The sequence below is a fragment of the Andrographis paniculata genome, unplaced genomic scaffold (assembly GCF_009805555.1).
Source record: "Andrographis paniculata isolate CXL003 unplaced genomic scaffold, ASM980555v1 Contig59END, whole genome shotgun sequence".
Taxonomy (NCBI): domain Eukaryota; kingdom Viridiplantae; phylum Streptophyta; class Magnoliopsida; order Lamiales; family Acanthaceae; genus Andrographis; species Andrographis paniculata.
The window spans coordinates 1,399,636-1,420,668 of NW_026137594.1; the positions used below are offsets into that span (position 1 = coordinate 1,399,636).

At 35.3% G+C, this 21,033-nt stretch overlaps 3 protein-coding genes across 4 annotated transcripts; 1 reads left to right on the top strand and 2 right to left on the bottom strand.

The window, feature by feature from the left end:
- The first annotated feature begins 813 nt into the window (after nucleotides 1-813).
- LOC127258338 (uncharacterized) lies at nucleotides 814-8,236 on the top strand. 2 transcript variants are annotated; one of them, XM_051285138.1, is made up of 24 exons: nucleotides 814-1,124; nucleotides 2,146-2,276; nucleotides 2,382-2,466; nucleotides 2,551-2,604; nucleotides 2,693-2,784; nucleotides 2,874-2,977; nucleotides 3,064-3,136; nucleotides 3,277-3,652; nucleotides 3,733-4,056; nucleotides 4,135-4,326; nucleotides 4,600-4,695; nucleotides 4,789-4,852; nucleotides 5,030-5,154; nucleotides 5,440-5,686; nucleotides 5,996-6,081; nucleotides 6,161-6,279; nucleotides 6,396-6,519; nucleotides 6,595-6,653; nucleotides 6,763-6,850; nucleotides 6,937-7,132; nucleotides 7,269-7,367; nucleotides 7,460-7,578; nucleotides 7,710-7,769; nucleotides 7,878-8,236. In XM_051285138.1, exons 1-24 carry the CDS (start codon nucleotides 1,071-1,073, stop codon nucleotides 7,983-7,985), a joined length of 3,075 nt encoding a protein of 1,024 aa, XP_051141095.1. In that variant the 5' UTR covers nucleotides 814-1,070; the 3' UTR covers nucleotides 7,986-8,236. The 2 variants fall into 2 exon arrangements, with proteins under 2 accessions (XP_051141095.1, XP_051141094.1); XM_051285137.1 differs by having other exon boundaries at nucleotides 815-1,124; nucleotides 5,993-6,081.
- Nucleotides 8,237-8,255: 19 nt separating this feature from the next.
- LOC127258339 (phosphoinositide phosphatase SAC6-like) lies at nucleotides 8,256-13,850 on the bottom strand. Its single transcript, XM_051285139.1, has 20 exons — nucleotides 13,403-13,850; nucleotides 13,189-13,272; nucleotides 12,522-12,649; nucleotides 12,352-12,443; nucleotides 12,182-12,239; nucleotides 11,995-12,051; nucleotides 11,871-11,904; nucleotides 11,678-11,758; nucleotides 11,511-11,617; nucleotides 10,954-11,040; nucleotides 10,779-10,856; nucleotides 10,540-10,610; nucleotides 10,267-10,365; nucleotides 9,907-10,006; nucleotides 9,641-9,749; nucleotides 9,466-9,538; nucleotides 9,126-9,219; nucleotides 8,867-8,959; nucleotides 8,707-8,773; nucleotides 8,256-8,562 (listed from the first exon to the last, which is right to left on the bottom strand). Exons 1-20 carry the CDS (start codon nucleotides 13,548-13,550, stop codon nucleotides 8,432-8,434), a joined length of 1,791 nt encoding a protein of 596 aa, XP_051141096.1. The 5' UTR covers nucleotides 13,551-13,850; the 3' UTR covers nucleotides 8,256-8,431.
- A 670-nt stretch (nucleotides 13,851-14,520) lies between these two features.
- On the bottom strand, nucleotides 14,521-19,870 carry LOC127258214 (ubiquitin domain-containing protein DSK2a-like). Its single transcript, XM_051284978.1, has 8 exons — nucleotides 19,498-19,870; nucleotides 18,114-18,884; nucleotides 16,952-17,166; nucleotides 16,734-16,847; nucleotides 15,897-15,952; nucleotides 15,722-15,750; nucleotides 15,030-15,116; nucleotides 14,521-14,956 (listed from the first exon to the last, which is right to left on the bottom strand). Exons 1-8 carry the CDS (start codon nucleotides 19,733-19,735, stop codon nucleotides 14,811-14,813), a joined length of 1,656 nt encoding a protein of 551 aa, XP_051140935.1. The 5' UTR covers nucleotides 19,736-19,870; the 3' UTR covers nucleotides 14,521-14,810.
- Nucleotides 19,871-21,033: the final 1,163 nt, after the last annotated feature.

The following is a 21,033-nucleotide window of genomic DNA, read 5'->3' on the forward strand; positions in this document are numbered from 1 at the left end:
TTTACATATTTCACACTCTATTTGTCCATAAATTTTATATAAATATAAAAATAAAAATAAAAATAATATTTTAATATTTAAAATAAAATAGATAAAAGTAAAATCAAAATATTATAAAAAATTTATTTAAAATCAATAAAAATATGATAAAGTAAGCACACAAAATGATAATAAATTATTTATTAAAATAATATAATAAAAATTTGAGTAGATAAATTTATTTACTATCATTACTGTGTAAACTCAATTGTGATTAAGGTTAAAGCCACGTGAATAAATATATTTTATAATTAAAATATAAGTTAAAAATTTTAAAATTATTTATAACAAATAAACAAATAATTATGTAAAGGAAAATTTTATTATAGATTTCTAATCTATAATAGAAATAGGTCATCCATCAATAGATATTCTACTCTACTTTGAAATTGGGATTTTATTTTATTTTATTTTCTCCCACTTTTATAGGCATCCGATGAATTAAAGTCCTACGTGGATTTATTACAATGCAAATACAATAGTTAGTACAAAAAAAGGAAACACCGGCAAATCTGGCAGTTCAGCCACCGACCAAACTGCCTATGAAAAGACATAAAAGCCCCTGGAATATCACCGCATTTACCAACCATACGTGGCGCTTGTGTTTGTCGTTTAGCGCGACGATCGACACTGACAGACGCGGATCCTGGATTTCAACGTCAAGACATCTCCTTCCCTCGCTCACAATCCTCGGATCCTGTCGAGTGCCACGTGTCCCCATCTGGGAACGAACCGGCCGTCGTCAAAAAGACTCGACATATCCAAACATAACAAATATGGAAGAAGAAACTGTCCCCACCCCATTAATCAACCGTTTGCCTTTCTGCTACTGCTGCTTCTGCTTTGCTATTTATTACGCCATTCCCACTCTCACTCCATTTTTGATTTGCTCTCTTTCTTTCTCTCTCTCTGTCTGAAATTAATTTCTTCGATGCCCTTCTTCCCTTGCACTCTTTTGAATTTTTGTCTGGCGGCTTTTGGTTTTGGGTTTTCGTTTTGTCCTAATCTTGGAATTCGCGAAATCTTCCTGGATGGATATGCCTGTCTTCGTGAAGAAACTGGTCGAGAAGGCTTCTTTGAAGAAGGTAAAAATCTTACGCTGAAACGTCGTCGTTTGGGAGTGCAGTTGTTTTGTGTTCGTTTCGTAGTGGTTGGAAAATTGGTTGTTGATTTGTTCGAAAATTTGTCTTTTCTTCTGTTTATTCTTTATTTATATTTTTTTGATTTTTTAAGTCAACTTTAGTTTAGGATTATTAGTTAGTAATTCGATGTGATTTGGTTGATTTTGCAGAATTTGGGAAGTGAAATATTCAATAAAAATGTTTGCTAATCCGAATGATGAGGATATGATATTTCTGGGGACTTCCTAGTTTGTAGGATAGTTTTATTAGTGGTAATAATGAAGGCAAATTTTGATATGTTCGAATCAATATTTTCTAACTATGGATAGTGTATTGGTTGTGTGTGTAATAAGATATTTGGTACTTATTACCTCCCTGTTTTGGATGCAAACTTTTGATCTGGCTAGATGTTACTGTCCAAAGATCGTCCTTGATGAGTGAGTGATAGGAGCCGTCGATTTCGATGGAATGCTCAAAGTGATTAAATGTGAAGCTTTGACATGCTTTTGTAGTGATGGACCACACACATGTCTAAAGACTTGGAGTGCAATAATTTAAGGTTGCAAAAGCAATAGACAACATTTGTCGGGATCTCGCAATTTTTTGTGGGACTGAAAATAAATATCCACTCCATTGTGTTCATGCTAAATCATTTTGGAAAAAAGAATGGTCTACAAAAAATATTTCATAGAGTATGAATTAGTAAAATATTTTATTACATGTTCTTAGATTATATGAACTTCTTGTTTATGTACTAATAATGATAATTGGGTTTGAATTGTCTTAAGTATGTATAAAGATTAAGTTAATGTAATTAGAGGTGATCTTCTTGTTTATGTATTCTTGTCTACAATGTCAAATGTGTATTCCAGAGTGTGAAGTGACCAAACCATCTTCTAGTGTACTTTCGACGTGATGAATTTTTGGTGTCGAAATAAAATGAAGTATACTTAACCGTGTAAGGCTTTCTAAATTGTTATTACAGCCTGCGGGATTATCCGATAACTTGAAGCCAGATGAGGTGAATCCTCATCTGGTTTTCCATTATGGAATTCCATCGGGATCCATAATGCTCGCATACGACTCCATTCAACAAATTCTTGCTATTTCGACCAAGTAAGTTCAATTTGTAAATTCATTGTCGATGTATTCTTTTTTTAAATTTTTTTGTAATCTTATCATGGTTTGATGGGATGATGACACTCTGATCCACCCTCGTAGAGACGGACAAATCAAATTGTTTGGTAAATGTGGCTCTCAAGCCATATTGGAATCTCCCGAGACAGCCCCGAGCAAATTTTTGCTGGCAAGTATCTCATAGTTGTGCCTTTCTATATCATATTGTGCACTCGAACTTACAGATTAATGATCCCTGATTTATTTTCGACAGTTTGTCAAGAACCAGGGTATACTTCTTAATGTAAATGCCAATAACCATATCGAGGCAAGTCATTAAATCGATAGCTCAGCGAGCAAACTCCATTATTTAATTTTCTTTGGATCTGTAATGTCCATTTCTATGGTGTTCGTAGGTCTGGGATATCGACAGGAAGCATTTGTCTGCTGTCCATCACTACGAGAAAGACATCGCCTCATTTGTTGCCATGCACAATGCGCCTTATCTGTATTCTGCCTAGAAAATTTAGGTTTTAATTTTAAGGTGTGTGTGTCGATGAAGGTTTAATTTATACGCGTGTGTATTTTTATTGACAGGTATGTCGGAGATTCTTCTGGTAATGTGTCGATCTTGAGGCTTCACCAAGAGCAACATACCATTGAACAGATGAAGTACCAAATTCCTCTTTCAGCATCTCATGGTAGGACTGAATCCTGTTCCACATAAATTTCGAATTTGCAATTTTATATATTCGTGCATGTCTATTGGTGTTTACGGCGTGTACAGGAAAATCGAGCGAAGCTGAGAATGATGTCATGGTAAAATTCATACTTTGTCACCCCACTGCTGAATCTAAAAGGTATCATCTCTGTGCTACATAATCTTCAGAATTCGAATTTACTAATGGAGGAAGTTTAGGCCTTCGAATTTTCTTTGGCTAGATTTTTCGTAATTTTGAGGTATCTTTCAGTAATTACGAGCACTGTTATTTTTCCGCAGGGCCCTTATTATCTTTTCTGACGGTGGAATTACTTTATGGTCGATTCGAGAAAGCAAAGCTATATTTACCACGTGTGGTTCGACTACGGTACAACTAATCCATCAAGATGCAAAGAAAGTAACAGCAGCATGCTGGGCTTGCCCTGTCGGCACTAAAGTAGCCGTTGGATACAGTAACGGGGATATAACTGTGTGGAGCATTCCTAGTTATCAAAATGAGCTGTCTTCTAGTCAGATCACGCCGGCTTATAAGCTGAATCTTGGATATAAGGCCGAGAAAATCCCAATATCAAAGATGAAGTGGATTGACTCAGATGGAAAATCGAGTCGCCTTTATGTTTTAGGTTGGTCGGACTCTACTACAAACACGGTTCAGGTACTGTAATTGTTATTTTTTCTGCATAAAGATTGAATTCAGGTTTCGAGATTTGCTCACAACAGGTTTGAATGTGGCAGGTAGTTCTGCTGAATGAACAAACTGAAACTCGGACAATTAAATTAGGACTCCAACCTCCCGAGCCGTTGATTGATTTTGAAATTGCTACAAGCTCCATCGAACAAAACAAGAATAGATGTGATCCACTTCTTTTGCTCGGGAGGTCAGGTCATGTCTATGCCTACGATGTGTATTCAATCGAAAGATACCTGACGCAGTCGCAAAATAAATCATCTCCTTCACTTCCGAAAGAGTCGTTGATAAAGCTACCGTACTGTGATTCTAGCATTACAGTCGCTAAATTCATTACAGGTGTTCCTTGTTTGCTCTGTTCTGCAGAAGAGGTAAACATAACTGCTCCAGGGATTAAAGAAATTCTGAAATATGCCTCGACATGGCTGACATCTATTATTATTTTTTAGGACATCAACATGCTGGAGAAGAACAGTCTCCCACTTTTTCCATTCGAAAGAAGTGTCAAAGACGGAAGCAACTCCTTTAGTTCATTTTCCAAGGCACAGAACTTGTTTATTACAGGGCATAGTTCCGGGGCAGTTAACTTCTGGGATGCGTCTCGCCCGCTGTTTCTTCCGTTAGTGTCTGTAACTCAACAGGTAGTCTCTATTCCGACATTTATTCGCATTAAAATCTAAGTAACTTAGTAAAAGAACAATATGACAGTGGATGATAATATATTCGAAAAATACATAATTTTGAAGTATGATTGTGCTAAGAAAAATTATAGTTAACAGAAGTAAGATTAGTTCATTCCTCGCACTCGACTCAAAAGAGCTAACTATTTAATTGTAGCTGTCGCAACAATGTCATTTAAATTATTACCATTGGATAATTACATAAGGCAATCTTATCTTTGGCTTATTGTGCAGAGTGACAATGATTTTTCTCTAAGCGGCATACCAGTAACAGCATTATACTACAGCATCGATTCACATGTTCTTGTGTCTGGAGATCAAAATGGAACGGTAAAGTAGTTTTCTTGATAATCGTTATTATATTCAGTATGAAGATAACAGGGAACTCAATGAGTGAACTTTTATCTATTTTGTTTTATGTAGGTTCGCGTATACACATTTAAACCGGAGCTGTTTGCCCCTCAGAACAATTTTTTGTCCTTCCAAGGTAAGTTAAGTTTTCAATATGAATCAAAGGGATATCTATAAAGGCATTTCAAAATGCTCTTGATAACCTCTTTTCGAAGAATATTGGATTCAATAATTACACCACAATGCTGTCATTTGGATTCTTGCCAAAATTAATAGTTGGTGTTTATATGTGTGTTTTAATTCTGGTTTTCAGGAAGTTCAAAGAAGAGCAGTCAATACGTTCGAAGAGTCAAGGTTATAAAGGTTAATGGAGCAGTTCTTTCAATAAATGCTACTGAAAATATGAAACAACTTGCCATTGGATCTGACCAAGGATATGTAAGATTTCCTTCACTTTGTAGCTTTTCAATTTGTTATTCGGTGAAATTTTGAAAATAGACAGTTCTGTTCCTTTTACAACTATGTAAGAAACTGCTGAGATGCCATCATCTTAGTCTCCTAAACTTTGCAATAATAGTTCATATTAGAGAACCAGATGCACACATTCCCGCGAATATTGCATCTATTTATATTAGTAAAAAAACACATAAAATTAAGATACACTCAACAAGAATGCAATACGGTATATGTGTATGTAACAATGAATTTTACTTTTTTTGGCAGGTAACTTTAATTGATCCAGAAGGTCCAAATGTCTTGTACACAAGACAGATCGCGAGTGAATTCAGCACAGGTATTATCTCCATGAATTTCGGGACTTGCAGCTTCCATGGCTTTGAGAAAAATGTCATGATTGTGGCAACAAAAGATTCATCTGTTTTAACATATGAGAAGGATAGTGGCACTACACTAAGCACCGGCGTAGTTCGTCCGAAAAAACCATCGAGGGCCCTATTTATGCAGATTTTGGGTAAGTATCCTCTAGATTTTTTAAATGCCGTCTTCTTTAAATAAACTGCATTAGAATGTTGAGTGATTTTCTATAACTAAGTCTGTGTCAATACATTAGAAAAATATATATATGTATTTTATTTTTCATATGATCTAATGATGTAAGTTTAAATTTCAAATGAAAATTTGTCACTATATCATTCCTATTTATCCAAGATTCATAATTTTGATGTTTGATCTTGAAGACCTGCATAGTTTTGAAATTTTAATCGTTTGTGGTGAGCTCTTCTGACATCTTAGTATGGATATGGATTGTTACGCGGAGGAGCAAACTCTGCGGATAGTGCAGATTCATATCTACTGCTGTGTTCTGAGAAAGCCATTTATGCATTTTCCTTACCACACTTAGTCCAAGTAAGTGCAGGTCTAATGTAAGGAACTATAACATCTGCAGAAAGGCTGTCTGGTTTTATTGTTTCCATTTTTATTACAGGGTGTTAAGAAAGCACACTACAAAAAGAAGTTCAATTCGCCGTGTTACTGGGCATCAACTTTTGGATCTCCTGACGTTGGACTTATTATTCTTTTTGCCACTGGAAAAATCGAGATTAGGTTATGTTTCTCTACACGAACTTATCTTTTTACCTTCCTAAGTAGTTATCTTTTAGCTCGGGTTTTGCTTCACATGTAATCCACCTCAATCTTAATTACAAAATTAATTACTTCAGGTCCTTACCAGACTTGTCTCTTTTAAAGGAAAGTTCAGTAAGAGCACTAACATTTTCATCTTCGAGACTGTCCTCAATGTCTGACATTATAGTTTCATCGTCCCATGATGGTGAACTTATTATTGTAAGTCCACATTCATTCTTTGACTTAATATAGTTAGAAAATCGCCTTCATATGAGCTCGTTCTTACATTATCAGGTCAAAGGTGATCATGAATTAGTACTCGTGTCAACCTTTCTCCACAAGGAGGCTTACAGGTAACAAACTTGGTTGAAAAAAACCCAAAAGTTCCTACTAGCTTCTGCAAATTTTTTGGTACAAAGAAATCTTAAGTTTTCATTTTTCCTATGTTTTTATGGATTTTAGGTGTCTGGACTCGGGTACCCGAGTTCTGCACAAAGAATTAGTCAATGCTCAAGCACTCGTCTCCTCTCCCGTGAAAGAAAAAAAGAAGGTTCTGCTGCTACTAATAACCTCTTACAAATAACTTGAATGTTTCACATATATCGTAAATTTCAATTTTCCTAATTAACACAACAGGGAATGTTCGGTTCTGTGATCAAAGAAAGCAAATCTACAAAACCAAAAAGTAGGCTTGAGGTAGAAACAGAAGATTCTAGAGAAAGCATTGAGGAGCTGTGGACTGTATTCTCGGCTGCTAATTTCCAAAATCTGAATGATACTGAATCCGAGGAGAATATTGATACCAATAAGGCAGTTGTCGATTTGGATATAGGTATGTTTTTCGAAGGCCTAAATTTCTGTTTACATTTGCAACAGTTTCCACTGCTTGTTCCTTTTGGCTCATTTTTTTTTTTTTCAATGTTTCCCATTCTTGATTGGTTGTGTTTTTTGATTTTCATGGCTCGAAGACGATATTGACATTGATGATCTGAAGGAGAAGCCGAGGGGAAATCCGGTTATTGCAGGATTCAATAAGAATATAACAAATAAATTTCAAGCAATTAAAGGTATGTATGCCCTGTATACTTGTGTCGAATGATTTAAGACTTTAAGTACACGCTTCATCATCATCGAACATTTTTTTTTTCTTACAATTCAGGGAAGTTGATACATGCCAAGGTGAAGAATGATAAAGTTGCTGTAAACAACGAGCCTCATGAAGAGAAGACCGGTGCTGTCGATCAAATAAAGAAAAAGTACGGCTATGCAATGTCCAGTGTAGGTGCCTCTAAACTTGTAATAATATCGACCCAATTTATATTATTTTGTTGAATTCTTATGATCACGGTTATTCAAAATCATTATTAGCCGCAAAATTGGAGAATAAACTGGCTGATGGATAAATGCAGGATACAAGTGCTGCAAATGCCGCAAAGACGAAGCTAAGTGAAAATTTGAACAAGTTGCAGGTAAGTAATAAAATCTTTACATACAGAAAATAGCAGTAGCAATGTAGTAATGTAATGGTTATGTGGAAATGGAAGTTCGTTTATATAGTGAATTTTTGTGGATGGAAGGGAATCAGCATGAAAACGACGGAGATGCAGGATACGGCCCGGTCCTTTTCTTCGATGGCCAAGCAAGTGTTGCGCTTCTCGGAAACTTCGAGTTCCAAAAAAGAGTGATTTTTTTTTTTTTCTTTTTTTGTCTGCACATATTTTGCATTCATTTTGTTTTGTGTATAACGTTGGTTGTTGGCGAGCAGTGTGGTCTTGTCTGGTCATGGATTCCTTAATTGTTTCGTATAAATTGATGAATCTTCAACTGAACTAATTATTTGTATTGCAAAGGCAAGGCAAGGCTGCTGAGTGACTCATTTTGTGATGTATATTTGGTTGTGTAGAATTCAAGTATATTTGTGTATTTCAGTATTCAAGGCTTGTCTTTTTGTAGGGATTTATTCTGAATTTTTACTATTTATAAAAAAAATTCTTTTCAAAAACATCAAATAAAATGCATATATATATATATATATATGGATGGATTGTAGGTGATATTGTTTCAAAAGATACTATAACTTAAATAAAATTATAAATGGATAAAATGATTTACTCGATGGAGAAAATATATCTCATCTGAATTGAGGACTCGGGCGAGGGCGACTACACAAATTGCGACCATTGGACTTGAGGATGGAAAGAATAAGCATACTTATACACGCCCACATCACTGTGAATACTAAACACCATGGATCTTTCCGAGCTGCATCATAAAATAAAATAAAATAATTAAATTAATTATCATACCTACATGCATAAATAAGTAAATAATTAAGACCAATTTATTAATATAAATGATTGATTATATATCAATGCAATGCAATGCAATGCAGTGTAATGTAATAACCTCGTCTCAGAGAGTTCAGTGAAAAGGACCAACTCAGCATAATCAGTGTCAAACCCATCGGGACCGACTGCACAATAATACAAATATTAATTTCCAAAATATGAATCAAATATATATATTTATGTCTATGAAAGGTTAAGTATAGATTGGTTTTACTCACTAGTACAAACTCTGGTTCATCTTTTTTTGTCTTCGGCGCCTCGATCTTCGTCGGTGAAATAGTACATCGGCCTTGCAATAGATCCATTGCATCCTTGAACAATAATAAGATATGCAAGAAAACATTATATGCATACATACATACATCATAAGTATTTAATAACACAGCACAAGATCGAGATTATCAGTTTTTGTCTTGAAATCCATGCATATGAATAAATAAAAGTTGTGATCAACATGTTTACAGCAAGCACACAAACCTGCTTCATGCCGTCTCGAAAGTTGTTGAGGAAGTACCGCATAAGAGCAGACCATCCATCTTGTAATGCTCCTTGGATTGTTCTCTCACCACATCTATTCCAGTGTGAGAAATATTACAGTTTCAAGCCCGAAATCTTACATTCTTATTGTCAACACTAATTAGACAATTAGTTGTCTTTGTTACAAATTGAAGATTCATTGATCACTTAAGATATTGAACATTTCTAACTCTGGCAAATTTTTATTTGAATGAAGAAAATGATATAAAGATATATGTAGCTTCTGAAGTTCATATCAAAGGTTTATATTTTCTGACACTATTCGAAAAATATATGTTACCTTACTATATCTCTTTTCAAAGCTGGAGTCCCAGTGTATTGAGTGCTAACAGCGTCCCCGTGGTTAGCCCACACTGAAATGGAATTCAAGACTTATGTGGTAAGAAATAAGACAAAATTCGGGTAATAACTAATAACATAGTAGCAGTTGCCGTTTTGAGTGGAAGCAGACTAACTAATTTTGAAGCAACTATCCAACTTTGGTTGGCTGCTAATGGTTTCTCCATCGCCAAAAACACCAAGTCTTTTAAGTTGAGCTTCCAACGTTTTACGGGCAATCATGCTCTGCACAATACAGAATGGATCTCATTATCACAGTCACCGGAGTTCTCCGGCTTCAAGAAATGGATAAATAAGTTACTTAAACAGGATGTTCGCGAATCTACCAGATATCTCTAACTCCTTTAACTTATATCTTCAATAATAAAAAGGATAAGAGTACCTGAGTGACATTAGTGCGATCTAAGCAATCGACACAGTTGGTCCTTACAATTCCAAGCTGGCCTTGAACTTTATCCCCTTTCTCATTTAATAAAAAGTACCTGTTATTAATAATGTTTTTTGTTAAGATCAATATTCATTAAATCCATAGAAACAGACTAACAGTACATGTTTGTTTTGAGCTCGTATGCATCTCTGTGGTGTGATTAATCCATACAGTTTAATTGACAAGATGAACTAACCTTGATCAATACTATATATTTATTTATTTAATCACTGAACCAATAGAGGTTGAGCCGTAAACAAATCAAACTCAAATAGTAGCATATTTTATAGCTACACATTTGTGTTGAAAGATTACCTATTCTTGAAGAGAAAAGCTTGAATTTTGTGGTATAAAATGGAAAGCCACCCCATATCAGTATCCCCACATATCCTGTGAAAATCAAAGTGTATGTACCTGCAAAAAAGATGTTCCTTCTTATACCATCACTTGGAAATAAATACTCATTCAAAAGACTATCATACGTTGACATATATTTTGTGATTAAAACAATAAAACAAAATGATGCAATAAGGATATATGGAAACTTCCAAGTTGAGATTTGTATGCAATCAGATCAATATAATGTACCTCACAGAATCATTGGCAAGGTTTTGCATTGCACTGCTGTAGTTCTTACATAGGCATCCCTCCCCACCATGCTGAAAATGATCGCAGGGTTAGTCGAAAAATTCGAAATGTAAACCAACACACACTAAATATATAAAATTTCCAAAAAACATTATGATGGGATCAATGATATTGGCAAATTTCCATTAGCTAAGTATGATGACCTTTTGCATAGTTTGGGAAAAATAAGATTAGTTTACCGTGTTGACGAGATCAATGACGTGAACATCTCCATACTTGCTATTTAGATCTAGGAAGTGTTTCTCGAACACTTTGGGCTAAAATAGAATGTTGTAGAGAAGCAGTCAGATAGAGATGTGCAACGTTTTACTCTCTGCTATAAAGTTCTAATATTAAAAGAAAAACAATACTCACAGTTTCATCTGGCCTAATAAGTTTGATTATTGGCTTGTAAGTCAAATCGACGATCTGTTCCCAAAGTAATGGAATTGAACCCCGAATCTACGCAAGTAAATCAACATCATATAATAGAATTAAGGCTCTTTTTCAATAAGATGATTTGGATTTGGATTTGGATTGAAAATTATGAATAGAACAGATCAAGGTTGAGAAAATTAGAAATGAATTATCTTTCGATGGATTCAAATGCTCTTCCCTGTCCTCCCAATAGAGCACAAATATTTTGTGCATCCTAAATGTACTTATGTCTGTCTTTAACTGACATTCCCGAAAAGGTATGAATTTTCGTGTGCATGATCTTGTCCATCGAACAAACCTTCTATATATAAACACTTTATGAAAGTTACAGATGAAAATTTCATTACTATTATTTAAGTTAAGTTTCTTGATTATACTCCCAAAAGATTATGGCCATAACCATTGTAGACTGATGTATTAATTAAGAGGATTTTATGTGTGTTTGAAATAAATACATTACAACTAAACATTTGATAGAGTGGTGAGAAGTTTACCTGAACAAAGGATGCAGTCCAGCCATGAACTCGTAATATTTGTTCAGTTTCTACAAAATTTGCAACAAATCCGTCGGAGTCTGCACCTCTTCTCCACATACGAGTGCCTTCACAAAGATTATGACCGATTATTCTGAGAAGTAAAATGATGAAAGAATGTTACTTACCAAGTCTTCTAGTGCAGCGCCGCGCGATCAGAGTAACATCAATATTGACTCCTCCAACATCCGTTCGAGTTCTTTGAAAACCTGATGAGTAGTCAAGGCATAACTACAAGATATGTTTCTGAACTTGCATGTACAATGAATCATGAACAGGTGAACTTTAGGAGAAGGGGATTAGATACAGTCAAAAGGATATTCCCTTGCATTACAGGAAGCAAGTATGCATCAAGCTGCAAAACAATGAACACCATATTAGTTAAACACATCGAGTGGAGATTGTGGGAACCTGAAAATCAAATTCGCTATAACCGAAATCTGACCTTGTTGTCCTTCAGCACTTCCAACATGTAGCTATTCCAAAGAAATCGAGGGTCTGCCTGAGAAGACACACAAATCATTGAAAAAATCATAAAATAGATAGTAGCTGAAAACATCTTGTCAATAAATCAGATTTCTATGCTGAAAGTCACAGTGGATTATAAATATCTATAGATCAATTTTAATTACTTGTCTCCAAAGAGGAAGTAGCTTTGTTTCGTCTCCCAAGTCGTGGAGCAGTTGTGTTCTGTGAAAGACAAAATGTAAAGGCTTTTTAAACAACATATTGTAGTGATCTATGAATTAACGTCAATGGAAACACTCTTGAAGAACTTAGCACCATGAATACATTGCTTTACCTCAAAGTTATATTCACATCATAGGAGAAGTAAAGCCCCGGAGTTCGCTCAGCAATACTTATCAGTTGAGAAACCTCTCTCTCCATCTTGTTCTGTCACAAAAATGGCCAATTTCATGTTGTATTAATGTTACACATGCGAAAAGTCGACAAGTTCTATATACAACATACTTGTTCTTCGGTATCTTTCTTGGGAGAATGATCACAAGGAAAGCACTTCATTGAAGTGATTTTGAAGATAGGGAATCCCATATGGTTTCCAACACATTCTCTCTCCGTTATCACGAACAAATACAACCCTAGACTCAAGCAACACCAAATCGAATCATGTGTTGTTAATGAATTAAATGACTTTTACGAAGAGATGTCCGGGCATGTGAGAACCTTAAAGAATCAAAACAATTAAGTTTAATAAAATTGCATTTTCTTCTATCAATTAATGACAAATTACCTTGCTATGATAAACAAGAGCAACACAAAAGATTGGTAACAAGTTGAGTGTTTAAACCAATCAACTAAGAAAAATAAAAAACATATATCTCAACCGTAGAGACTCAAAAGTATTCTGAAATCCATCCATGACGTCATAATCAACAGCAAGATAATACTAAACATTTAATCATCTTCCCAAATTATAACTCCAATTATCTTGATCGACATATTCACACTAAATTTTCCTACATTGTTCATTGGTTTCGATGTTGATGGAAATATCCTACAGTATGAGTGTAAGTGATCAAAGATGAAGTCACTTGCAGTGGATCATATTCTACAAGCACACCTCCAAACCATGGCAGTTATATTCTATGAGCAAATATTCTCTAAAAATTACACATGCCTGCCAATATCTTGAGTACCCCGACAACGCCGAATATGTTCCAAATCTTCGGAGCACCAAGCAAAGTCACTTCCGGCACATCGTCTAGACAACACAACAGGAAGGATTTATATTTCAAAATCTATATATATATGTATTTCAAAAAAACGATCGAAAAAGGCATGCATGAAATTGAAAGGCAAGGAAAGGAAAGGAGAGAGTTGAAATTAAAGACCGGTGAGTTTGAAGGATCCGTCGAGGCGGCTAATGGCGATAAAGGGAGCTGAAGAGCCGTCGGTGGGCTCGACGACGAAATGTTGGGTGAACTCCCATAGCCGCATTCTGTTGAACAGCTTGGGTGCAGGGTCGCCTCTTTCCATCATAATTGATTGATGGATGACTCCACTACGCTTCACTCGGGTTGGGATAATTAATTAATTAATCAGACAATGCAGAAATCATTGTTAATTGGAAGCTCGAGAAATCATTTGGAGGATGAGAGGGAGAGGGAGAGGGAGAGGGATGCGAATGTGATCCCTTCACTTTCATCGATCAACAGATCATATAACTGAAGATGCGATGCTGCTCTCTTTGCGGTCTCCAAAAAGAAAATTGGTTAAAATTGCATGAAGACATTGTGCGATATTGTCTTTTTCTGTTTTGGGGGGCTATTTTTTTTTTTTTTTTTTTTTTTTCCAAGTAAAAATTCAGAATATTTTTGTATATATATTTTTCGCTATTATTGTATTTCTTTTTGAACGTAATGTATGTATTCTTTTATGTTATTTATAAAAAAATTATATTCATAATATAAAAACCAATGTTTATATATATTAAGAGTGACAATGCCTGCCCATTTTGATTTTTGAAAAATATCCCCCATAAACTGAAAATCCATAACCCCAAGTGCTACGGGAACACCGTTTAGTTGCCCTATGCCTGTTTGAACAGCCTCAGTTAATCCAGTCTTTCGTTGATAAGAATTTAATCCTGTCTTTCGTTGATAAGAATCAATACGATCTTTATAAGGCTCCTCCTCTGAATGAAATCCAATCGGATCCAGAGAGACCATATCTTCATCCATAGGATCCCAAGTACCGGGGGTCGTATAATAATTATTATTTTTTCTAATTCTTTTAATTGCAAATTGGTAAGTGTGACTAGTTTGCAAAATCTTTGTTTGGTTTTTAAAATTTTTCTAACACATGTTTTCAAAAAAAATTAATATACTCAAATACTCAGTTATTTTTATATTACCTACACAATTATTTATACTTGACACAAAATTTTTCCTTCAATCCAAAACACAAAACAAACACCCGTTCTCAATTGGCTGAGCTAGAACAACCAAAATTATACAAAATAATCGAATTGAAGATAAAGATATCATTAACAAATTAATACCACAAACTGTATTGAAAATGTGAAGCAGGAATATGTATGTATGAGACACTGGAGGTGTATGGTTCTTTTTTCCTCTGTTCTCCTATTTTTTTTAACCCTAAAAACTAAATAGACAAGTAATTGTGCATCCAGTACCTACATGGTCCAAGTTCAATCCATCCCACAACTCTTGGGGGTACTGTGACTATACAGATGTAATAAAAGTATATTAGCATTGTAGTTGGTTCATTCATACTTGACTAACCGATATTGCCCAAGAGACGCTCGACTGCAGCATGAATGTTCCCTGCAGTGGCTATTAGGGCTCGAAGATTTTCTTGGGTATCATAAAACCCCATTTCCTGTAACTGAGATAGTTGAGTGGCATATAATTCTTCAGGGGGTGCTGCACAGAAAGTATGAAACCATGTTAGAATAGATTGAAATGGATAGGAAGAATTTGTTTGGATGGATTGAACCTTGAGATCTGTTTGGAGTAGGGATTCCGGCGCCACCAGTCCCGAGTGCACCAAACATGTTCATCAATGAATCCAACCCCATGTCAGCTGCTCAAGAAAATGATAATCAGTTCAACATATAAAATAGTATATTTAATTATTTATTTCTGGTTTAATTTATCGTGTAGGAGTTTTTAACATCCCAAAAATGTAGTTAACAGCTACTTTCATCAAACATAAAGTCCTAATTTTTTGAGAGCGATTGTCACAAAAAAAAGAAGCCTTTATTCTAATTTTAAAACAAGGGCTATCATTCATGCATATACATAGATCGTTATTTTGGAGGCTGGGTTTCAGTATATGGATAGGGTATGTTAGAGAATGTTCAACAGCAGCAAAAAGTCTACGTGCACATCTCAAGTATTAATTCCGACATATAAAATGAGAAGAGGGGCAATTTCTCTTACTTACAGGAATCATTTTCTTATGATATCCTCAATTTTATGAATGATTCTCTGAAGCTAAATCCAACAAAATTTCAGGACCAAATAACACAGAAGAACTACATTAAACACACAAGATGATAAAGAATCGTCTATAATGCAAGACAGCAACATAGAGATAATTTAGCAGTAAAATGAGATGGGTGCAGTTGAAATCCCAATACAACATGCTGAAGTGGCCGCTTTAAATTAGACAAAAAGAGTGTGTACCTGTTCCTCCAGCAATCCGGCCTGTTTCTCTGCAATATATCAGCAAAACATGTAAGTAATAGTATCGGAGTTATGAAACATTGTTTCATAAATATTTATATAGGTGACGAAACATCTCAATTAACAAGCTGCACAATACTCACAGGAAAATCAAGAAGAAAGGATCAAAATTTACCGGGTTGTCTGACGTGGAAACTGAGATGACAGGGCTTGAGAAAAACCCAGAAGTTGCTGAGACAATATATAATATATATATATCAGGAAAAATAAACAGGCCATAGCCATACACAACTCTTATACAATGATTTATTTTTTAAGAACACATATATAATAACACTGAATTTCAAAGAATTAGATACTTCCACAGATGTAAATGAATTTGTTTCATTTACACTAATCTGCCACCTAATGCAGCAATAATAATAATAATAATAATAATAATAGTAATAAAATGAGAAATAAAAAGAATGGTGTTCAGCGTTCACAAGACCATGGGCTACTATAAATGGCAAGCCTAATTCTTCTTTGTACTTAATGAACAAAGGAATGGCCAGAAGAGGCACTACAGTTCATGGAGTCATTGCACCACAAGCAGGAAAAAATGATTCCGAATTCATCAACACACTGAGATGCAATGGAAACAAGATTCTTTAACAGGAGAAAGGTATCTGACTTTCATCCTGCCATCATTGTTCAGATCAGCGGACCCCCCAACGAAGATGAGTCATAAGCAAAAATAAGTGCATGCTAGCAGAAAATATGAATCCATAACTACTTTTGTTCACCCAACCAACCCACAACTTTCCTTTGTTACAGCTACTTCACATTGTGCTCCATCAAGAATAGCACTTCGAAATTGTTGTAAGTCTTAAAAGTCTAGCTATCACTCTATGCACATACAATTGCGTTAGCTTTTGTCCATTGATTCACATGCATTACGATGTACCAACCAACATAAAAGATGTTGTCAATCAAGAATCTCAGAAGAGACAAAGGAAGGATTAAAACTTACCTGCATCATCTCAGGGGAAGTTAGTTGACGCATAAACTCAGGATTTTGCATCATGTCTCTAAGCTGAGGATTGGCATCAAGCATGCTTTGTAGCTGGGGATTCAGGCCAAGAACCTAGAATTTCATAGTAAGAGCAACAAGCGTTGGCAATAAATGTTAAATATTGAACATGCAACAGTGTCAGGTAGTATCCATACAATAGCAGAGAGACACAATACCTGATTTACATAATTAGGATTAGATAGGAGATTGCGCATCATCTGGGAAATGGCAGGATTTTGCATTAACTGATTTAGTGAGTTCATATCCGGTGCCCCGCCCAGCATTTGCTCAAAATCAGGGAAGCCAAATCCACCTGTGCTACCAGGTGATATAGGCCTTGCATTTCCAGTAGGATTAGGGTGTGCATCTGAATTAGTTCCCGCCACTCCAGCTACAATTCAGTTTAAGGCATAAAGATGAGTATAAATTTTGATATCTTAAACAAGAAATTCAAGCCACTTGCGAACACAACTAAAACAAATCAAATCTTAGAATTTCAATATATGAGGCAGGAGTGACAATGATGGCTAATATGCATAGGTTGCATACTAACTGAAACATTTTTAATCATTATTGTCAGCTTTATTGCTGGAAATTCTTAGAGATACATGGTCTTACTACAAGGCAATGGCATATAAGATTTTCTAAGATCAATGAGGGTTAATGAACTGCATACTGTATAATAAAAACATGCAAGAAATTGGCGGCAGCAAAATGTGCAGTACCAAAATATGAAATCAAATGCATACACAATATCTTCAAGGAAATTAAGTATAATTTCAAAATTCGCCTTCCTTAGAGTTTTAAAAGTAAAACAGCCAAAGCATGAAAATTTCACATGGGTACCCATTTTGACCTCCATATTCCAAGACAAACCTAGTGACATTCCAACAGAAGTGAGATAACCACCATTTCTGGATCCACAATGGTAGAAAAGCCAATCACGAGCTCCTATCATACCATCACTATAACCTCTGTAGGCTAGAGTTGCTAACAGTGACAAGGCATGATGGAGTACAGACATTTTCACATCACCAAATAGCACTTTATTGACATATAACACAAAAGTACGCGATAAATTAATTAATAAATTTACATAAGCATAAACCCAGACAAGAAAAGTCATCAAAGTCGACATTTTAAATTAGTAAATGCTAATTTCCAACTTATAACTAACTAATAAAAAATCTCAAAAGTGATGCGTTTTAATTATGTGAACAAACAATGCAGCAATCTCATTATATGAAGAAAAATAAAAATAATAAATAAAATTCTTTAAGCCTTTATTTGGTCAACAATTTACAGTTTTTAGATCAGACCATAGTGAGTGTTACTTACTGCCAGCTGAAGCCCATGGATTAGGAAGTGGGTTTGTGTTTGGTGCAGGTGTATTATTAGTAGTTTCTGACCCAGTTGTCCCAGAACCTGCTGAGTTCTCTCTTCTAGGTTGCTGTCCTTGAGTTCCCAAAAGGGCTGCAAACGGGTTTGTTGCTGGGTCAGATCTGTTGTCACCTGTCATCGATGTTGCATTTAGGAAAGGCTCTTGCACATTCTCATACATTCGTCTGAGCATGTTAAAACCCTCAGGAGAGGATTCAATATTGCTCATTGCTCTGTCAGTGTTGCGCATCATCTCGCGCATTATTTCAGGATTCCGAACAGCCTCCATTGTCTGACGAAGAGTTGTGGGATCATTAAGTATATGTGCAAGCTCAGGGTTACGATCCATAACTTCACGCATTTGAGGATTGTTCAGGATCAAGTTACGGATGGTTTCAGGATTATTCATTAAATTCTGAACAAGAGGCATATTTAAAATGTCTCTGATCATGTTGGGGTTTTGGGTTAACTGCTGCTGCATTTGCTCCATTCCCGGAAGTGAAGCTCCAGATGAATTAGTATTATTGCCTAATCCACCAAGGCCGAGTCCAGGAAACAATGTAGATCCAAAACCAGATCCTCCAAGTGGCCTACCGCCAGTAGAACCGGTATCTGTTGTTGAAGTCGGATTAGAGGTTGTAACACCAGCATTACTTGTGGCAGCATTTTCTGTAGGACCAGATGTTGCAAAGCCTCGAACTAAGTGGACAGTGTGATCAGCCTCAAGCCCTGTCAACAAAAATTAGAAAAAGGTTTATTAGTAGCAAATCACACATGATCTGCATTTTTAGTCTTTGGAACAATATTCTTCGTAATATCTCATCAAAGGATGCAAGAAGGTGAAGAAAACAAAATATTGAAGGATGAACTATGAGGAGAGAGCAGAAGAATACTAGTAGAGAAAAAAATAATAAAAATAGAGATACGCGGGGAATCAGCTACTCCATACAATGCGTCTATTACATAATGTGCATGTGAACAGCTATCGTTTCCAAAACTATCTTCCAGAAAAATATTCCCTGTTTAACTCTCCACAACTCTAACTTACAATACTGTTGTGACATACTAACGATGCAGCAAGTTTTGGCATGTTGATTATGCAAACCAGTCACCAATACAAGCATTGGCGAGGACATAAACATCCCCGTAGGCTATAAACATCAAGATATCTATTATACTTCCTTAAAATGACCTCGTTCGAGAATTCTGTTTGAACAGGTAAAAAAAGAGGTTCCGACTACTGATCTACTAACAAGAAACCCATTCTTATAGTTACACGAAAAATCAAGAAACACAATAAATCAAATTTCTAAAATGAGTGAAAGCGATTCAGGAATTATACCGTAGCTCTGAAGGGTTTGATCGTCCTTGAGGATGCGACCTTTGTAGATTAGACGCTGCTGCTGAGGCGGAATCTCACATTTCTGGGCAAGGATTGACTTAAAATTTTCAATAGTTGAGCTCAATTTCACCTCAACTACGAACTTCGATCCATTCGAGCAACGGATGTTAAGAGCCACCTCTTCTCCAACGGCGTTGCTTGAATCACCACTGTCTGCAGCCACGTCGCCGCCGCCCATTTCGATTTACAGTCTAAAAGGCTCCGGACGGACGATCAAATAAGGATTGATAGATAGTGAGAGAGAGAGAGAGAGAGAGAGACGAATTGAACCCTAGCTCGATTTTGCCCTCTTTATTCTTTCCTTTCTATCCAATTTCAGTCTAAGTCTGCTTCGAGAAGCAGAGGGTGTCAAATGAGAATATCACAAAATCCAAGGGGCTATGGGACAATTAACACAACCGCTATTTGAATGTTCATCATATGAGCAATTTACACCTACCTACCTCTAAGGTTCCAATTAACTGTGTCTTTTTTCAGTTGGTCAAAATTACATCAGTACTTTTTTAATTATCTGTCAAAATTATAAATATTTTATTTATAGCAAAATATTTTATTAGGAAGAGACATTTATTACCACCTCAACAAATATTTGATATGGACAAAAAGTGATAGAACAAAATAATTAAGACCCAATTCAACAGTGAGTGACCGGAGGCCCAGTCATAGAGCCCATGATCCAAGGATGAAAGCCCAGTGATGACTTAAAACAACTCTTGCTATTCTTTTTAATTTTATTTTTTCACATGAGTTATCTAAAGTGTGCGGTGGCTAAATCCTAAACCCTAAACCCCTGCCGAAATCTGATACCGCAACTTTGTTCTTCAATTTCAATATAGTACTCCATCCGTCCTCAAATATCTTTAGACACAGTATTTTAGGAAGAGTGTAATCAATAGATAATTAAGAATGTATTAGTGAAAATAATTATAAATTAAGATGAAGATAACTAATTAGTTTAATTAAAATTTTTAAAAATAAAATTAAAAAATTTAAAATAAGATTAAAGTGTAATCATTTTTCAAAAAATGAAAATAACATGGTACGTGGGATGGACAGAATGACAACGTGGACATGGTATCTGGGACGGAGTGAGTAATTTTTTTGTATTTTTTTTCTGCATTTCCAAAGTAATCACTATGACCTGTGTTCATAAAACATCACCTTCGAATAAAACTAATAATAATAATAATAATAATAATTGAATAAAAACCAAAAAATTGCAAATCAATGAGAGCCTTCTGTGCAGACATAATAAATGAATGATTACTATTTTGTGTATATTTATTTAAACTGAGTCAAAAAAGTCAAAAAGTAAGGACAGGCGCGTCTCACTCACAAATAACTACGTTATTAATGTTAACGTACACTCAAATCCACTGTCGTGATACTAATTTTAATAACAATAACAATAACAATACTGGTAATTAATTAATTAAACGAAAAAAAAAATACCTAAATCAGACAAGAAATTTGAAA

Excerpts from the sequence above, each read along its gene's own strand:
- LOC127258338 (XM_051285137.1), top strand. The coding sequence starts at position 1,071 with ATGGATATGCCTGTCTTCGTGAAGAAACTGGTCGAGAAGGCTTCTTTG. Across the intron at positions 2,978-3,063 it reads TCCTCTTTCAGCATCTCATG|GAAAATCGAGCGAAGCTGAG; the intron begins GTAGGACTGAAT and ends CGGCGTGTACAG. Across the intron at positions 4,327-4,599 it reads TAGTGTCTGTAACTCAACAG|AGTGACAATGATTTTTCTCT; the intron begins GTAGTCTCTATT and ends CTTATTGTGCAG.
- LOC127258339 (XM_051285139.1), bottom strand. The coding sequence starts at position 13,550 with ATGATGGAAAGAGGCGACCCTGCACCCAAGCTGTTCAACAGAATGCGG. Across the intron at positions 11,759-11,870 it reads GCTTCCTGTAATGCAAGGGA|GTTTTCAAAGAACTCGAACG; the intron begins ATATCCTTTTGA and ends ACTACTCATCAG. Across the intron at positions 10,007-10,266 it reads GCTTTTCTCTTCAAGAATAG|GTACTTTTTATTAAATGAGA; the intron begins GTAATCTTTCAA and ends TATTAATAACAG.
- LOC127258214 (XM_051284978.1), bottom strand. The coding sequence starts at position 19,735 with ATGGGCGGCGGCGACGTGGCTGCAGACAGTGGTGATTCAAGCAACGCC. Across the intron at positions 17,167-18,113 it reads TCCATGGGCTTCAGCTGGCA|CTGGAGTGGCGGGAACTAAT; the intron begins GTAAGTAACACT and ends ACTGAATTGTAG. Across the intron at positions 14,957-15,029 it reads TACTCCAAACAGATCTCAAG|CACCCCCTGAAGAATTATAT; the intron begins GTTCAATCCATC and ends CTTTCTGTGCAG.